At 50.2% G+C, this 19,469-nt stretch overlaps 2 protein-coding genes across 2 annotated transcripts; both read right to left on the bottom strand.

The window, feature by feature from the left end:
* Positions 1 to 9,882: 9,882 nt before the first annotated feature.
* Positions 9,883 to 10,698, bottom strand: LOC119383673 (uncharacterized protein K02A2.6-like). The gene has a single exon (XM_037651950.1). It carries the CDS (start codon positions 10,696 to 10,698, stop codon positions 9,883 to 9,885), a length of 816 nt encoding a protein of 271 aa, XP_037507878.1.
* A 195-nt stretch (positions 10,699 to 10,893) lies between these two features.
* Positions 10,894 to 13,270, bottom strand: LOC119383666 (uncharacterized). Its single transcript, XM_037651944.1, has 4 exons — positions 13,218 to 13,270; positions 12,519 to 13,170; positions 11,420 to 12,004; positions 10,894 to 10,962 (listed from the first exon to the last, which is right to left on the bottom strand). Exons 1-4 carry the CDS (start codon positions 13,268 to 13,270, stop codon positions 10,894 to 10,896), a joined length of 1,359 nt encoding a protein of 452 aa, XP_037507872.1.
* Positions 13,271 to 19,469: the final 6,199 nt, after the last annotated feature.

The raw sequence follows: 19,469 nt of genomic DNA, 5'->3' as shown, positions 1-19,469 counted from the left end.
TGTGTGTTATAGTAATAATTCCTAATTACTTTGTAATTAAATATCTGTTTATTCTGAACACATTCATGCTCTGTTTTTGCAGATAGAATGAAGTCTCAGGCTAGAAATATAGTGCAAATTCATTTTCGGTCATGTCCATGTTGAACAGAGAAAAATTATACTTTTGACATTTCCCGCGACCCACGTCACTATCAACAGTCACTTTAGAAAACAATTTGTAAGACCATATAGCGATGAAAGAACATCAGTGGGCAACCAAGGAAAAAAAGGTTGTGCAAAACAAGTAGATGGGACGACTTTTCAAATTCCTTTAGAAAATTTTGTTGAATATGCAGTCGTTTTAAAACCTTTTACATCCAATGAGCAAAATTGTTAGCACTAATACTGGTGTCACACCACACAGTCACTTAATGGTTGCGGTCGGGCCTGATCTGGATCGAATTTCTTTATCGACGTGGCTGCTTTAAGCCAATCACTGTTGAGAAATTTGATAGGGTCGTGCGAATAGTGAAATTTCATCTCGAATCGACTTCAAATCGAATAGTGCCGAATAGTGGCCAAAAATCTCCAATCGAATAAAGAATATTTTATTGAAAATTGGAAAAAAAAAGAAATGAAATCTGCTGATGTTCTCGAGCACCTAACGCGGTGAGTGACTGCTACCCAAAGGGTTCAAATTGTCATGCAGAAGCACAAGCTGTTCCATGTGACCTGGCGTCGGCTCTCTCACTGTGATGTTACAGTGTATGCTGCAGTTGAAAACACACGCTCAATGGGCACCTCAGTAGTAGGGATGGAAAGGTGTCGCAAAGCTAATTTGGAGATTCCTGGATAGCTCTTTCCAGTATTTCGCAGGATCATCCTTTCTTGTGATCAGGGACTCATTGAAGTATTTTTCAACCTCTTGACTATAAGGTCTGAGCTCGGTGTGCTGGTTATTTTTTTACTAACAGTTCGACAGTCTCACAGACTGTTCCCTGGCCTTCTTTTGCTGGAGCCATTACGTGCGGAAATGACATAATCTCCTTTAAAATAAACATGTGCTCGCTTACGAACCAGGATATCGGCAAAAGTGTTAACAAAAGGCCTACTGTAACGATGTTAGCGTTAGTTTTAGCCACCCCACCCTAAGTTGCACCATTGGCCTTTGTCGTGTTTAGATATTCGTCCTGTCGAATCATTCAAAACTTCGAATACTAGCTATTCGAAAGCTAAATCGAATTATTCGTTTCGAATTCAAAACTCGAATATTCACACACCCCTAAAATTTGATCCCAAGCGGGCTTAATAGCGATTAACCGTGTTACATGCTGGAACACCAACATGAGCTTACGGAGAAGCTTCTGCAGCGATACTTCGGGCCCTATAATATTGTCACGTGGTCGTGACGTCGACGAAGACAGCAGTCGGCGTTTTCAGAATGAAACTGTTTTATTTGGCCGAACTTGTGGCCGGGAAAATGAGAACTAGAACTACAGCAATACACGCTGTACAATGATAGCGGCGAACAGGGCGTCGTCCGTCGATCAACTGACTAGCGGTCAGGTGCGTCGGTTTTTTATACAGGTGATATCGAACTTTCCAGCGATATCGCTGGTGGCGGCGTTATCTCTCGATAAAGCTGGAACATTCGCGTGCGGCGTGAAATCTTAACAAAACGATCTACTACAATCGAGAAGTTTCTCGAACACTGCTTCGCGGACAGCCTCGAGCGTTGATAACCGCCCTTGCTGGTCAAACCCAAAAAACACCAAAATAAAACAAGAAGTGGGCGTGGCATTGCCCCCCTCTGAAAAAGCATCGTCCCGATGCTTGTGAAAGAACAAAGAAGAGAGAAAATAAGACAAGTGCATACATAAATAAATTACAAAGGTAAAAGTAGAGTCCCCAGATTCGCTAACGTGCAAAAAACGGCTTAAGACGCACGACATGGACGACTTCAGGTCGTGCGCGGCGTCGCTGCGAGTTAGTAATGCCGTCCGGGATGACCTCGTAGTCAAGAGCGCCGAGACGTCGAAGAACCTTGTAGGGTCCGAAGTATCGCCGGAGGAGTTTTTCGCTGAGGCCACGTCGGCGTATCGGCGTCCAGACCCAGACGCGGTCGCCAGGCTGGTATTCCACGAAGCGTCGTCGCAGATTGTAGCGACGGCTGTCGATGTGCTGCTGGGTCTTGATGCGCAGGCGGGCGAGCTGTCAAGCTTCCTCGGCACGTTGTAAGTAAGCGGCGGCGTCGAGGTTTTCTTCGTCGGTGACATTCGGTAGCATGGCGTCCAGTGTCGTCGCCGGGCTCCTTCCGTAGACCAACTTGTACGGCGTCATCTGAGTCGTTTCTTGGACGGCCGTGTTGTAGGCGAAGGTCACGTACGGAAGGACGGCGTCCCACGTCTTGTGCTCAACGTCGACGTACATGGCCAGCATGTCGGCGATGGTCTTATTTAGACGCTCGGTGAGGCCATTGGTCTGCGGGTGGTAGGCGGTGGTGCGGCGGTGGCTCGTCTCGCTGTATTTAAGATCGCCTGAGTTAGGTCCGCAGTAAAGGCGGTACCTCTGTCTGTGATGAGGACCTCTGGGGCGCCATGACGCAAGACGATGTTCTCCACGAAGAACTTGGCTACCTCGGCGGCACTGCCTTTGGGCAAGGCCTTTGTCTCGGCGTAGCGGGTGAGGTAGTCAGTTGCTACGACGATCCACTTGTTGCCGGAAGTCGACGTCGGGAACGGCCCCAGTAGGTCCATCCCGATTTGCTGGAACGGCCGGTGAGGTGGTTCGATTGGCTGCAGAAGTCCCGCTGGCCTAGTCGGCGGTGTCTTCCGTCGCTGGCAATCTCGGCAAGTCTTAACGTAGTGGGCAACGTCGGCAGAAAGGCGTGGCCAGTAGTATTTTTCCTGTATCCTCGCGAGCGTGCGGGAAAAGCCGAGGTGGCCAGCCGTCGGGTTGTCGTGCAGGGCCTGCAGAACCTCTGGTCGCAGTGCCGAAGGTACAACGATGAGGTAGTCGGCCCGGGCCGGAGAGAAGTTCTTCTTTACGAGGACGTCGTTTTTCAAGAGAAATGACGCCAATCCCCTCCTGAATACTTTTGGAACAGCGGCGGTCCTGCCCTTGAGGTATTCCACGAGGCCCCTGAGTTCTGGGTCGGCTTGCTGTCGTTCAGCGAAGTCGTCGGCACTTATGGTTCCCAAGAAGCAGTCATCGTCGTGGTCGTCCTGCGGCGGTGCGTCGATGGGGGCACGAGACAAGCAGTCGGCGTCGGGAGTGTTTTCTTCCGGATTTGTAAACGACGGTTATGTCGAATTCTTGAAGTCTTAGGCTCCACCGTGCGAGGCGACCTGAAGGGTCCTTCAAGTTGGCTAGCCAACACAAGGCGTGGTGGTCGCTCACTACTTTGAAGGGCCGGCCGTAGATGTAGGGGCGAAACTTCGATGTAGCCCAGATGATGGCCAGACACTCCTTTTCCGTTGTGGAATAGTTGATTTCTGCCTTTGATAGCGACCGGCTAGCATAACTGATGACCCTTTCCAATCCGTCGGTCTTCTGCACAAGGACGGCGCCGAGTCCTACGCTGCTTGCGTCGGTGTGGATTTCCGTATCGGCGTGCTCGTCGAAATGCGCAAGTATCGGAGGCGTCTGCAGGCGTCGTTTTAATTCTTGAAATGCCTGAACTTGCGACGTTTCCCACCTGAATTCAACGTCGGCCTTCGTGAGTTGCGTCAGTGGCTCGGCGATCCGTGAAAATTCCTTGACGAAACGTCTGTAATAGGCGCACAAGCCGAGAAAACGGCGTACGGCCTTCTTGTCGGTGGGCGTCGGGAAGTCAGCGATGACAGCTGTTTTCCGCGGGTCCGGGCGAACACCATCCTTGCTGATCATATGACCCAAGAACAAGAGCTCCTCGTACGCGAAGCGGCACTTTTCAGGCTTCAAAGTGAGTCCGGAGGTCTTGATTGCTTGAAGTACAGCTTCAAGGCGCCTAAGGTGTTCGTCGAAGTTTGAGGAAAACACCACGACGTCGTCCAAGTACACGAGGCACGTCTGCCACTTCAAGCCGGCCAGTACTATATCCATAACCCGTTGAAAAGTCGCAGGTGCCGAGCAAAGACCAAAAGGCATGACCTTGAACTCAAACAGGCCGTCTGGCGTTATAAAGGCAGTCTTTTCTCGGTCTCTCTCGTCGACTTCTATTTGCCAGTAACCGGTCTTGAGGTCCATCGACGAAAAGTACTTTGCGTTGTGTAATCGATCCAGGGTGTCGTCTATCCGGGGAAGGGGATACACGTCCTTCTTCGTGACTTTGCTCAGGCGACGATAATCGACGCAAAAACGAAGAGTCCCATCCTTCTTCTTCACTAGCACCACGGGGGATGCCCACGGGCTCTTCGATGGCTGGATGATGTCGTCGCGTAGCATTTCGTCGACCTGTTTCTTCACGGCCTCCCGTTCCCGCGTCGAAACCCGGTAGGGACTCTGACGTAGTGGTCGAGCATTTTCTTCTGTTATAATGCGATGCTTAGCAAGGGGCGTTTGTCGGACCCGCGATGACGACGAGAAACAGTCCTTGTATTGCAGGAGCAGGGTTTTGAGCTGGTCTTGCTTGACCTTCGGAAGGCTCGGGTTGACGTCAAAATCCCGTTCGGGACCTCTATTCGTCGAAGCAGGTTCGACAGCATCGAAGAGGGCGAAAGCACCGCTGGCGGCTACACATTCGTCGATGTAGGCAACCGTCGTACCCATGTTGAGGTGCCTATATTCGTGGCTGAAGTTTGTCAGTAGTACCTTTGCTTTACCGTCATGCAGCTCGGCGATACCTCTTGCGACGCAAATTTGACGATCCAGGAGTAGTTGCTGATCGCCGTCGATTACGCCTTCAAGGTTCGCAGGTTTTTCGGTGCCGACGGAAATAATGACGCTGGAGCGCGGCGGAACGGTCACCTGCTCTTCTATCACATTCAGTGCATGGTTCCCTGGCGTCGCGTGGGGCGGGAGCGCTTTGTCTGAGGTTAGTGTTATCGACTCAGACCTCAGGTCGATAACGGCGCCGTGGTCACTTAGGAAGTCCATTCCGAGTATCACATTCCTGGAGCAGTTTTGTAGGATTACAAAGCTCGCAGGATAAGTGCGGTTATTGATGGTGACTCTCGCCGTGCAGACACCAATCGGCGTTATCAGGTAGCCTCCAGCTGTCCGGATTTCTGGTCCACTCCAAGCAGTCTTTACTTTCTTCAGCTTGGTGGCGAATGGCCCACTGACGACGGAATAGTCGGCTCCGGTGTCGACGAGAGCTGTGACGCTGTGGCCGTCGATAAGAACATCGAGGTCGCTAGTTCGTCGTCTTGCGTTGCGGTTATGTCGTGGCGTCGGATCACGGCTTCGTCGATTTGTCCCGCTGTTTCGACGTTGCGTCGTCAGGTTTTCTTCGGGCCGCGAAGTTTCGTCGTGAGGGCTCCGTCCGGTTTGCATCGTGTTCTGAAGGTCTCGTCGCGTTGTCGTCGTCGGCGGCCGCGGAGGATCTTCGGCATTTCGTCGTACAGCAACCGCACCTCCATCGGTTGCTGCCCTTAGTTTCCCGGATACGGGCTAGGCGACCGGCCCCGGTTTGGGCCAGTGTACTGCCGGCGGTGCGGTGACATGTAGCGGCCGGGCGACGGCGAGCGGGAAGGTCGTCGTTCTTCCCACTGTGTTCCGGTGAGGTAGTCGTCGATGTCGCGAGGCCGTTCGCCTGGCTGCGGGCGCGGCGCGTTGACGGCGAATCCGCGTAGCCCCATCTGTCGATACTGGCATCGGCGGTATGTGTGGCCGGCTTCCCCGCAGTGATAGCAGAGCGGTCGGTTGTCAGGGGCACGCCAAACGTCGATCTTTCGGGGGGCGCAGCGTTGTCCTGTCGGCGGGCGGTATGGCGTCGGTGGTGGTGGCGGCGGAACTGCTGCGGCGGCGCGGCGTCTAGACGTGGGCGAGGAGGGGGGGCGTTGCGTCGGGCTGCAGCAGCATAGCTCATGGCTTCCGGCTGAGCCTGCGGTGCTGCGGGAATTCCAAGCGATTGCCGGACTTCCTCGCGGACAACGTCGGCGATTGAATCCACTTGATGCTGCGGCGAAGGTAACAGTTTGCGCAGCTCCTCCCGCACAATCGCTCTGATGGTGTCACGCAGGTCATCAGACTGCAGCGCCTGAACCTCCCCGTAGGTCGTCGTAGGAATGCGGCGGTTGTACTGCCTAGTGCGGATTTCTAGTGCCTTTTCGATTGTGGTGGCCTCCGAAAGGAATTCCGAGACCGTCTTCGGTGGGTTGCGCACAAGTCCGGCGAAGAGTTCTTCCTTCACTCCCCGCATCAGGAAGCGAACTTTCTTTTCTTCGGACATGGCTGGATCGGCATGGCGGAATAGGCGAGTCATTTCTTCGGTATACAGTCCGACGTTCTCATTGGGGAGCTGTACACGGGTCTCGAGAAGGGTTTCAGCCCTTTCTTTCCGGATGACGCTCGTGAAGGTGTTGAGAAATCCGGTGCGGAAGAGGTCCCATGATGTTAGCGTGGACTCTCGATTCTCGAACCAGGTCCTTGCGCCATCTTCAAGGGCGAAGTAGACATGGCGTAGCTTCTCGTCGCAGTCCCAGTTGTTGAACGTGGAGACCCGGTCGTATGCCTCCAGCCAGCTTTCTGGATCCTCGCATGGTGATCCGCGGAATGTCGGCGGCTCCCTCGGTTGATGCATGACGACCGTTGCAGGCGCCACAGCGGCTGTCATTGTGGCTGTTGTCTTCTTCGTTGTGATCCTGGTCTTGTCCGGTAGGGGTCCGTATTGTGGGGGTAGTCCTTCCAGTCTGCGGCTGGCTCGACTGCCGCTGATGGTGTCGGTGTCTTCTTCGCGACGTGGGCTGGGTTCGCGGTTTGACGGGGGCGTCCGGATCATGGAAGAAGCAGCACCTCCACCAGATGTCACGTGGTCGTGACGTCGACGAAGACAGCAGTCGGCGTTTTCAGAATGAAACTGTTTTATTTGGCCGAACTTGTGGCCGGGAAAATGAGAACTAGAACTACAGCAATACACGCTGTACAATGATAGCGGCGAACAGGGCGTCGTCCGTCGATCAACTGACTAGCGGTCAGGTGCGTCGGTTTTTTATACAGGTGATATCGAACTTTCCAGCGATATCGCTGGTGGCGGCGTTATCTCTCGATAAAGCTGGAACATTCGCGTGCGGCGTGAAATCTTAACAAAACGATCTACTACAATCGAGAAGTTTCTCGAACACTGCTTCGCGGACAGCCTCGAGCGAACCGCCCTTGCTGGTCAAACCCAAAAAACACCAAAATAAAACAAGAAGTGGGCGTGGCAATATACTCCAATATTGTGGTGCACTGAGGTTTAGCCCAATGGCATGATGCAGTCATAACGGCACTGCACATGGCCTGAAATCCTCCATGTATTGCGGCTTAAACCTTACTGTGTATGCTCATGGACTATGGGACGTTATTTCCAATTTGTTTTCTTAATTTATTTCATTGCATGCATTCACACTTTTGTGTTCTGTTAGCAGCAATGGGACAATGCTTTTTCAGAGGGGAGTACTAACATGTGTACTTTTTTTTCGTTTTCGATGGGACCGCGCTTCACTAACTTGAAACTGTTGCACATGTTTTCACTCGTCGCAAGCGACACCTTCATGTATCGAAACATTCTTGAACGGTTTCCATATTTTAACCCTTTCCCTACCAAAGACGAGCCGAGCTCTTCGACACTGTTTGTACTGCTCCCACCGAAAACGAGCTGGGCTCATCTACACTGAAAGATACCTTTGGGGGGCTGCAATTAAGCTACTCTGATCAATTTTGCTGAGTTCTCTGTGGCTTGAGGAAATAGTGCAGTAAAAAATTTAAAAATGTGCTCATAGAATGCATTTTGATCAAGAAAGGACTGGATTCTGGAAACCGCAATTAGAAAATGGCATCCTCCTCTGTGCGCAAGCGGCGCGCGCATGCCGGCAACAGCTCTGTTAAGAAAAAAAAAAGAAGAAAATGCATGTTTGCCTAAGTTTTGTGAAAAGAGTTTCAGTTCTTCTGTGAGTGTGGCGGCGACTACACAGAACAGCATACTTTTTTCTAAATTATCAGATTCAGACGACAACTGCTTCTCAACATGTATTGGCAGTGGACGCCGACAGATGTAAACAAACCCCCACAGGCGCGTCCATAGGTCGGCAAAAAAACTGGAGCTCACTCAGACTCACTCAAGAAATATATTTTGTTCTGAGGGCTCACTCGGACTCAGACTCACCAAAATTTTCCTCAATTGGACTCACTCAGACTCAAACTCACCAACATATTACTCAGCCTGAGTGAGCCTGATACGTCGACTCATAAGTCCGTTGGCATAAAATTAGCTTTATCAATCACAGTGTCAATCCTCTCTAACGCCATTATCTCGCATAATCAGTGCTCTATGATATGCATTTTTATCTTGTGCCTTCAAACACGAGTTATCATCATATATCATCATTGTCATATATTGATCCAGTAAGGAGATTTTTAGAAAATGCGAGACTCACACGAGATATTTTTATCAACTTCCCATGAAACAGTTTGCAGAGGGAGGTCATGGCAGCCCTTCCCCAACTCACCCCTCTGATCAATAAATATTGAGGTGGCCCATGAATGCTAGTGTGCTGAGATATGTGTGAATAGACTTGAGTATAAACGTAAGCCAATATACGGCTGATAGTAAGGCTGAAGATGAGTAGATAGGACCATAAGTCGGCAGCAAAAGGTGGAGCTCACTCAGACTCACTCAAGATATATATATTGTGCTTAGGGTTTGTTACGTTGCGGGGTTGTGGGGTTTTCCTTGGGAAGAACCACACCGCTCGGCTGCTGGGTACGAACTGCTTTATTGCCAAAAAATGGCGCCTGCTCGCGAAGGCGCGGTCCGTGCGCGGCGTCCCTCGTGAAGGGAAAACGTAACCCATCTGCCTTGTCGCTCTGGCCGCGCGGCTGAGTGACCGGAAGCCGGTGCTTGCGAGTCCCGGAGCGGCGGCACGCCTATTTGCCGGGAGCGGCAGTGCGTCGCCTGTACAACATCACATCCGGATGAATACTGACTGCCCCACAGAAATTTCCCTCGCGGAGTCGTACCCCCTGGTGTTCGAGGGTGTTTCCTCATGTGGCTGGGGTTGGAGTTTTGTGAGCGCGGTGACCATGTCGCGCCCGAACATTAATGCGGCTGGTGTTTTGCCCGTTGCCGTTGATACGGTGCTGTGCTGCTTAAAGGGCGAGACAGACGGTACGATTTTTCATGCGATTCGGCGTCCGACACGGCGGAGGGGAAACCGGAATGGTGACCTTTCATAGCATCGTACAGCCACCATTCCCTCTCCCCTACCGCGGCGTCGGCCGTCGGATCGCATGGAAAATCGGACCCGTCTGTCCCCCGCTTAAGTAGGAACCGCGCCAGCCTGCATGCAAACGTTCCTGTTTGGTTCTTGGCTAACGCCTGTTTTGTTTCGGACACCATCCTCTCTGCCTGGCCATTAGTGGCGGGATGGCAGGGGGCGCTTGTGACATGTTTAACCTAGAGTTACTGTATATGCTACCTTTAGGTAGCAGAGTTGCGCATCTGTCTTCCAAACGCCGCTAGCAACCACGCATTGTGGAGAAGCTGGCGCTCGGGCCAATTTTTGTATTTCTCGACGCCGCCGCTGCAGCGAACTGAATTAACACTATTCATCGACAGCCAATGTTTATCGCCGGTCTTCGATACGCCAGGCATGTTAATCGGCGACACGGTAGGCATGTCGCCTGCACAAACGGAGTGCAACTTCACCGCATAGCTCTGGTTGCTAGCCGGACCTATGCGCAACTCTGCTACCTAAAGGTAGCATATACAGTAACTCTAGTTTAACCTAGTTTAACCCCGTTCTTCTTTAAAAACTCCTCAAATTCTGAGGAAACAAAAGACGGGCCATTGTCCGTCACTAGCTTTTTGGGGAGCCCAAACGTTGCGAAAAGGTTTCGCACTTCCTCGATCAATGTGGTAGTCTGGATGTTGCGCATGCAGCGCACTTCCAGCCACTTGGTGTACGCATCGACCACCACTAGCAACATCCTCCCCTCCACAGGGCCAGCAAAGTCCGCAAGAATGGTGTGCCAAGGTGTCGTTGCGCGCTCCCACTGAGGCATAGGTGCCTTGCCTGGTGCCTTTTGGTGCTGGCGACATATTACACAGTTCCTTGCCACTTCTTCAATATCACTGTCAACACCTGGCCACCAAAAGTAACTTCTAGCGCAGGCTTTCATGGCGACAATTCCTCTGTGGTTTTCGTGGGCCAGGCCCAACACGCACTTTCTCGCTTTTGCAGGAATGACCACCCTGCAGCCCCTAATAAGGCAGCCCTCCTGAATAGAGAGTTCGGCCCCGAGCTTTCTGTATGCTGCAAACTCTTCATTGGCAAGCTTGCGCAATTCGCCGCTTCCGACAGCTGCTTTCACTCGAGACAACACTGGGTCTTGTCGGGTCATTTCAGCAAGTTGGTTTGGTGCTAGTTCAAAGCTTGGCGTGGAAACCAACATGAGCACGTCTCCTGGCGGATAAGGCTCATCGACCTGTGCTGGCAGCGGGAGTCTGCTGAGAGCGTCTGCGTTTTGGTGTTTTTGGCCTGGTCTGTACACCAAATTGTAATCGTAGGTGGCTAGCTTGAGGCACCAGCGAGTCATTCTAGGCGATAGTACCGACGGCACTTGTTTCTTTTCGCCCATGATACCAATCAGTGGCTGATGGTCTGTCATCGGTTACGTGCCGACCAGCGACGTACTTGTGAAAATGGCTGACACCGTATACTATCGCCAATCCTTCTTTGTCAAGCTGGGAATAGTTCTTTTCCGCGCTTCCCAATGTTCGCGAAGCGAATGCTATGGGTGCCTCTCGGCCAAGAGCGTCTTCTTGAGCCAGTACCGCACCAATACCCTACGGTGACGCGTCTACGGACAAAAGAAGGGGCTTGGTTTCATCGTAATGAGCCAGTACTGTGCAAGTGCGGTCCATATGTTTCAGTTCCTCGAAGGCGGTTTCGTGCTCCGATTTCCAGTTCCAGGGCGTATTTTTCTCTAACAGTTTGTACAGCTTGGCTGCGACATTTGCCCGGTTCCTTAAAAAGCGGTCGTAAAAAGATATCAACCCAAGAAAAGCTCGGAGAGATGTTCTGTCAGTTGGTTGTGGTGCCCGAAGTATGGCCTCGATTTTGCTCTCGGTGGCGTGCACCCCATTGGCGTCAATTCGGTGTCCCAGGAATTCCACTGACGTGATGCCAAAGTGGCACTTATCCTTCTTGAGGCGTAGGCCTCTCTCGCTTAGCCTTGTTAAAACCTGGTCAAGACGATGTGCGTGCTCAGAAGCATCTTTCCCGCTGATAATAATAGCATCAAGGTAAACACTCACCCCGGGAATTCCGGCCAGTGTTACCTCCATCATGCGCTGGAAGATGGCAGGTGCGGCAGATACTCCGAACGGGAGCCGATTCACTTTAAACAGTCCCTTGGTCGTCTTCACTGTGAGGAGCGCTGCTGTTTCGTCGCCGACTTTCAGCTGTTGGTAGGCTTGGTACAAATCCAACGTCGAGAAGAGGGTTCCGCCGCGCAAATTCGCGAACACCTCCGCTGTAGTTGGAAGAGGGTAGGAGGCCTTCTTCGCCGCTGCATTAACAGTGCTCCTGTAGTCACCACACACACGCAATGTTCCGTCATTTTTCCGAACGAGGACCAGCGGTGTCGCCCAGTTGGAATGCTGTATCGGTGAAAGGATGCGCTGATGTTGCAGGCGATCAAGTTCATCTTCCATAAGCCCCTGCAGGGCAAGAGGCACAGGACGAGCCTTACAAAACTTGGGGCTTGCGTCTTCTTCCAATTCCAGGTGAATCAAGGGGCCTGTGTAGCCGTCAATGTCCTCTCTGAACACGTCTGTGTGTCGTGAGATGACTTCCCTGATCTCATCTGTTGGATTTTCCACCTGGTTGATTCCGTGGACCTGGATATGGAGAGGCGCTAACCAGTCCCGTCCCAAGAGGTTGCATCCAGCTGCTTTCATCACCAGCAACGGTAGCACGCAATCGTCTGACTTAAACTTCACCCGAACATGTGCGGTTCCCAGAACACGCAGGCCTCTCTCGCTTAGCCTTGTTAAAACCTGGTCAAGACGATGTGCGTGCTCAGAAGCATCTTTCCCGCAAGTCGAGTGGCTCCCTTGAAAGTTGGGGGGCGTTCCTTGGCCACGCTTTGTGGTAGGTCTCCTCGCTTATCAGGGAGCGTGCGGCACCCGTGTCAACTTCAAATTGCAGGGATTTTCGCTCTACTTCTACGTCTACCAGGAACTTGGGGCAGTGTGTGCGCCCATTTACTGCATGCAGCTCGTACGTGGAATCACTGCTTACAGTTTCATCATACGGTAGGGGGTTGACACTGTGCGTTTGTTGCCTGGTGTGTGCACGTGCTTCCTTTTCTTGCTTCTTGCGTGCAATGCAGGCGTCTCCGATATGGCCCACTTTGGCGCAAAAACGGCACTCTGCTGTTCTGAATTTGCACGTCGAAGGGTCGTGCCAGCCATCACATCGGTAGCAACGGCGTCGGGAAGGCGTTTTTTTTTCTTCTTGCTTGTTGGGAGTAGCCTTGTTGATCTCTCCGGAGTTCGTTGCCGCTTTGATTCCCCGCTGCTGCCTTGACGCACTCTCCGCTGATAGGGCTATATCCAAAGCACGTTGGAAGGACAGCTCCTTTTCTGCAAAGAGGCGCTGTTGGAGATGTTCGTCGCGGATGCCGCAAACGAATCTGTCTCGCAGCATTACGTCCTGTGGCAGCATTGTTGGGTTCCGTTGTGAAACGGGCTCTTGACTTCCCCCTGACGATGTCGATGTTGCAGGCGCAGCCGCTAGCACACCGAAGTTGCAGTCCACTGTCAAACTCTTGAGGGCTGCGACATAGCTGCTTATCGATTCGCCGGGGTTTTGGTCTCGTCGCTGGAACACGTACCGGCCGTAAAGCTCCGATGGTCTCGGATCGAAATGCCGCTGGAGAAGTGTGACCAGCTCGCTGAAGCTGACCTCTCCAGGGGTTTTCGGCGCGACCAGCGCACACGCAGTCTCGAAGGTGTCTGCGCCGCATAGCGTGAGGAGGAGGGCCCGTTTCTTCTCTTCGTTGCTGATGTCGTTCGCCACAAAGTAAAAGTTGACGCGCTGGATCCATACCAGGACTTTCCCGAGAAGGGCTCGATGGCGCCGTACATTCCTCCTGTAGCCATGGCACGTAACCTCAAAGCTGCGCTCGCTTCACAACTCCTGCCTCGTCGCCAGTGTTACGTTGCGGGGTTGTGGGGTTTTCCTTGGGAAGAACCACACCGCTCGGCTGCTGGGTACGAACTGCTTTATTGCCAAAAAACGGCGCCTGCTCGCGAAGGCGCGGTCCGTGCGTGGCGTCCCTCGTGAAGGGAAAACGTAACCCAATCTGCCTTGTCGCTCTGGCCGCGCGGCTGAGTGACCGGAAGCCGGTGCTTGCGAGTCCCGGAGCGGCGGCACGCCTATTTGCCGGGAGCGGCAGTGCGTCGCCTGTAGAACATCACAGGGTTCACTCGGACACAGGATCACCAATATTTTCCTTAACACTTTCGTGACCGCGGAAAAATAGGTTGTTTTTGGCTAGTCCAGGAAATATTTTTTTTCTGCCACAGAATATAATTGATGCTAAAGTGGAGGGTATCAAATGATAGAGGAAGAATTGGTCTTTCCAACAGTATTAATTCCAAACAACGGATTTATTTCGAATATAATAAAAAAATTATCAAACAAAGAAAAAAGCATCAAAAAGAAAGAAAGATTCATAAAAACATCAATGCTACTCTGCGAAGGTTAAACATTTAAAAAAATCGAAATATACGTTTTGAACGCAACGCCCTCGTAGAATAATGGTGGAAATATAAGCTCTGTAAGTACAAAAATTATTTACATAAATACAAGAATATAGGCACTAGTGTATATCATGCCACCACGCGATGCAGGTTCTCGATGCGGTGAAACAAAGGCTGGCTACGCGTGTTTCGGGAAAAGTTTTTTTTTTTTCTGTTCAACTTTCCTAGCATAGTTTGCAGTTCGGGTATTTTTCAATTTTCCTGTGTATTTGTTGAAATGAACAGTGTAGCCTGTTCCAAATCTGCAAAAATCCATAATTGTGCCCTCATTTGACCTCTTTCTCGCTCATACACTGTCGAATACCATACCGACCTTCACATTTCACCATTTTCTCATCCACCGAAAGGTTCCAACGGGGTTAAAAGATAGCGTAGAAAAATCGTTCATGTGTTGCAATACAGAAGACACGTGGTGAAGATTCTCGTGGGATGCGACGGTTGTCTTCTTCAGATCAGAGACACTCAAGAAGCCTTGAACCTTTTCCGTGGCATCACTGACGGTGGACGAAGGCCTGGAAATATGTGTAGTCGACACTAACACCAATGCAAGCGCGGGACTTCAACGATTACCATGTACACATGGAGTGAGACGATCTTGCTCATCTTCTCTTCAGTAGCCTCCCTCCATGGATCCGTCCCTCTCACTGCATGTTGGCTTTTCGAAAGTATGCATCCACGCATACTTATCTGTGTGGTTGCATATCTCTCTGACGACTTCTACGGTAAAAAACAACACGAAGACGCCGCCGCGCAGCACACCGGAGCGTTGGGTCAAAGTCCGCTCCGCGCCGTCTTCGCGAATAGTACTGCGCTCTTTCTACAGCCGGCGCCAAATGCTCCCGCCCGAATGAAGTTAACACCTTGCAGATAAGAGCTGTTATGTTTAGAACGCACCGGATACGTTTACATCGACGCGCGGCAACGATAAAACAACCCGAGGAGAAGACGAAACTTACCGGCGGATAGCTGCTGATGTTCCGGGGAAGTTTGATGCACTTTCGCCGTCCGTACTGAAGCCTGGCGAATTGAAGTCGTCTTCCGTGTCTGTGGTGCTACCATCATCCAGAGATTCCCGCTCATATTAATAGGAATCCGTCGAAATTCGCCGTTTCTGTGTAGCACCCGCGAGCGGCGTCGACGCGAAGTCTGAAGCAACGAGCGCTCACCTACCCGACTGCGAACGAGCTTTAAAAATCTCCCCGCGGTGGAAAAAACAAACTGGCAAACAAAACTGATAAAAAACATGTTATTTTATGCTTTGTATTGCGTTAGCTGTCCAGAACCACTCAGAGAATGCCAAAACTTGATCTTAAAGTCATCAATAACATACTATCGATAGGTGCGGTCACGAAAGTGTTAACTGGACTCACTCGAACTCAGACTCACTATAATTTTCTTCAACCGGACTCACCCGGACTCAAACTCACCAAAATATTACTCAGACTCATGGCCTGATCTGAGTCTGAATGAGTATGAGTGTTGTTGACTCATGAATGAGTTTGCTGACCTATAGGCGCATCCAAGGCTTTTTCACCGGCTCGCTTGTCCCTGTACATTATTTTTTTTAATTTCAAAAAGACATTTTCTGCATCGAAGGCTGGAGAGGTTGGGGCACTTTCTGTAGTGCAGTGGTGTAGTGCAGTGAAGCCAATCGTCTGCATATTCACAAAAAATACTTTGGTTGTTGTATAAAGACACGTAGAATCAAATAGGCAAATAAAAGCGTCGGTATTTTTGCATCGTTTTTGGCCAAAAGCTTGGTAGGGAAAGGGTTAAAAGATTACAAGCACGATGTACATAGCATAGTACATTACCAAATACGGAAGCACGAGCTATCGTGCAGAAATGTAGTGCGACTCATTAATGAAAGCCTGGCACATTTGGTTGCTACATCATACTCTTGACAACTGTGCTCATCACTGCAACGTGAGTGTCTTGGTAGCTTAGCAGGCAAAGTGTCACACTGCTATGTTTGAGGAAACTAGTTTGATTGCTGGTGATGGCGGCTGCATTTCGATGGGGGCAGAGTTCAAGAGCACCAGTGTATTATCATGAGCAGTATGAGAACAAAAGATTTGAAAGAGGCTAGGCCTCTCTCATATATGGGTCATTTTTGAGTTACTGAAGGGGATTTGGCATCAGAGGATTCGAACAACATATCGATACCGATCTGCAGAATGACTAAAATCTGAATGCTGATCTGTATATAGAGTTTTTGTTGCGCTGCATGGGATGACTTATGAAAAAAAAAAAAAAAAAAACTTTTGAGGCCAGTCACGTCTGCATAGCCATACCCGAACAAAGCATTACTAATCGCAATAGATGAGAAAACAATGCGATTGCAATTTAGCAAAGTCACAAAAATTCAGTCACAAGTCATAAAAAATATGCGACAAAGACAGTCACGTGTGGGCCACTACAAGGTCTGCGGGCTGCAGGCCACGTGTTTGAGACCCATGGTTTAGAGGAACCATAGGGCTGACGCGCTGGAGTTTTGAGTACTGTGGCGGAGCCTGGTGGCGTGCGCCGAAGTTGCTTGGGTAGTCAAAAATGGACGCCGACCGGCGAGTTACGCAGTTCTCAGTTGCTTTAAGCGTTTTACTTAATTTTGCGCCTAGTTTTCAGGCTCAGAAAGTGCTTAAAACGTACGCAGGAACTTGTCCGCTATGCCTGCAGAGTCTGACATGTTTGACGAGCGATCCCTGCTTCAACAAACCGTGCCGAAAGCAGGTGGTCTGGGCGACGGCTCGAGCAGCGCGCTGTCCCGAAGCGCGGTCGCCGCCGTTATTGTTGCGTGGTTAATTGCCTCGAACATGGGGGTAAGGATCCTAATGTGCGGTTTTACTGGTTCCCCTGAAAGCCGTACGAAGTGGAGCGACGGAACCGCTGGATACGTGCCGTCCGACGCGTGAAGTGAGTACGCGAGCAAAACGTGGTTTGCAACGTAACGTGCTGCTTAATAAACAAGTGTAACGGGCTAGTTGGTATAGATCCATCTTCGTAAGAAGCGCAAAACCACTCACACGGACAGCTAGAAAGAAAGACACTACACAAGCGCTTGACTGCAACTAAGCGTTTATTCGGAAGCGCGACATATAAAAAGGAAAGAAAGAAGACAAACAAAACAAAAGCCCACGTGTCATATCGGTTCCCAGGTGAAAATGTGTAACTGGGAACCCAACTGGTTTCAACTGGTGTTAACTGGGATCAAATGGTCCCAGTTGCGGGCCAACTGGCCCCAGTTGGAAACCAACTGGTCCCAGTTGATTCCAGTTGCAACTGGTTCCAGTTAGCAGCTGGTCCCAGTTACAACTCAACTGGTTCCAGTTGATTCCAATTGCAACTGGTTCCAGTTAGCAGCTGGTCCCAGTTACAACTCAACTGGCCACCAACGGGAACCATGACCAGTTGAACTGGAGGCAGCTGGTCCCAGTTGGAAACCATATCCAGTTATATTGGAAGCAAATGGTCCCAATTGTACGCTAACTCGAAGTGCGACCAGTTACTCTGGTTGTACGATTCTTAACAGTGAACGAAAAAAAAAATTGAACTCGAATGTATACGACGTAGCATTGCTGGACTTGAGCGAATGGGTTTTATCCAAGAGTTTTTTGTGTCATACTCACAGAAGGGTACCTGATCACTGGCCTAGTATTGTAAGGGGCCGTTATGAACGCAGATGATAGGAAGATGAGAGAATAAGAAAATAGCGTCTCATGGTCTGCGAATGAATTATCTTTTCTTGTTTAGACGTCATCCTCCTCTTCGCGTTGTTTACCCCATTACAATAATATAACTGACCTGATATGTATTTTTTTAAAATCGTGTATTATCATCAATTATTCCGTTGCGCAAATGCGCAACACAGTGCACTCAAACGTACGCTAGCTTTAGCATCAGTACTGCTGTCCTCGCTGCTGTCATCAGCTGTTGTCAATCTTTTTACGTCCATCGCGGATACCCGCAGGCGAAGCGGGCCCGATTGACGTCGGGGTGTTAATACTGCCGTTGTCTCACTGAGAGCATGCCTGCTAGATTGGCTTGCGTGCAGCACAGAGATTACTTCCGTACGACAAAGAAAAATCGAGCAGAGCCGAGAGCTACCACTTCCGAGACTGCCGCCGAAATGCTGCCGACACAAACGCACGCCACACTCTCTCTGCTCTCTCCCCCAACCACCTCGACAGCCATCCCATCAGTTTCGTATCTCATATACGCTCAAACAAATGAAGCAGTAAAGTAATGAAACATAAAGATTACACCTCAAATAAACTGAGAAGTATTATTTCATGCCAATTCCGCACTATTTAATGGAAGAAAGAAGCTCGATAATAAAGGCAGAAAATTTAGAACCACAGCCGTACTAGTTTCGTACACCACATGTGTACGAGGGCTAGCTGCCAAGTGGTGCAAGCGTGGAAGTGTCCTGTGGTGGTGGTCCGCGGAAGCGGTGCTTAGTTGTGCTGTTTTTCAAAAGAAACGTGCAGTCATGGCGTGCGTAATTTAGATTTTGTCGAATTAGTGTCCGACAGTTTCGTCTCTGGAAGTCTTTATGGGTGAACGCCGGACAAATGTTTTTTCCTGTGACAACACGGATATGTGGATCCATTGTGTGCGGAATGCTGTGCAAGCCTGCGCCTTGTCGGCGATGCAGCCGTTTGAAGGTAACTATATATCACCTATGCTTCGAGTGCTAGTTGTTCAATATCCTAGAGAACATCTTGATATAATGCAATGCAAAGTGTTTTGAGTGTTCAGACGATGGAACGCCGCATTGTAAACAAGTTCTTTCGGCACTGCTCTGTAATATGTTTGCTTAGGGGTTTGTGCGGAGTGCTTGCTAATTTTCTGCCATTTGGAGCATCACAGAAACGAGTGCCGTGCAATAGTATTTTGAACGGCATGCTAAATAACTGTAAAGTATACTCGTGCAAATTTGTAGCTCCGTCCGCGACTTTTAAAGAAAGCGCAAAGGGGCCCATATTTTGCACTGCAAATGGATATTCCCGAACCTGTTGCATCTGTAGGTACGTACATACATTCGAGTGGAAACAAAGATGCTTTCGATCGCCTTACTTCCCGTAGTTCTTATGTTTTTGGCGCTGAGGTAAGCGACTTAAAAAAAATCGCATTACATCCGGCATGATCTCTGGAATAGTGTTCGTAGTGTGAATTTTTAGAAGGCTGGTCTGCTGTGTATATTAAATTGATATGGCTATTCTGAGACATGCATGTAACATATGTTACCTCTTATTTTTCAGGAACGCTCTCCCATTGGTCACGGGTACGCGAATCTCACGGAAAAAATTCAGGATTGCCGCCAAACACTAAACAATTTGAGTGCTGTGTAATGTTTGTAAAATAAACATTTGATGGAGGATCCAAGGTTGTTTTTTTTTATCTTGCACTGGAGCCACATCAGGTTTAATTTTTAATGGGACCAGCTTCAGACAGTAGTTCCTAATGGGACACCATTTGCAACGGGCAACTGGCTCTTATTGAGATCTCAGTAAGAGCCACTGGCCCCCGCTGGGAC

This window comes from Rhipicephalus sanguineus, chromosome 1 (genome assembly GCF_013339695.2).
Source record: "Rhipicephalus sanguineus isolate Rsan-2018 chromosome 1, BIME_Rsan_1.4, whole genome shotgun sequence".
Classification (NCBI taxonomy): domain Eukaryota; kingdom Metazoa; phylum Arthropoda; class Arachnida; order Ixodida; family Ixodidae; genus Rhipicephalus; species Rhipicephalus sanguineus.
Note: the sequence above shows the minus strand (reverse complement) of the source record. Positions and strands in the feature narration are given on the sequence as shown.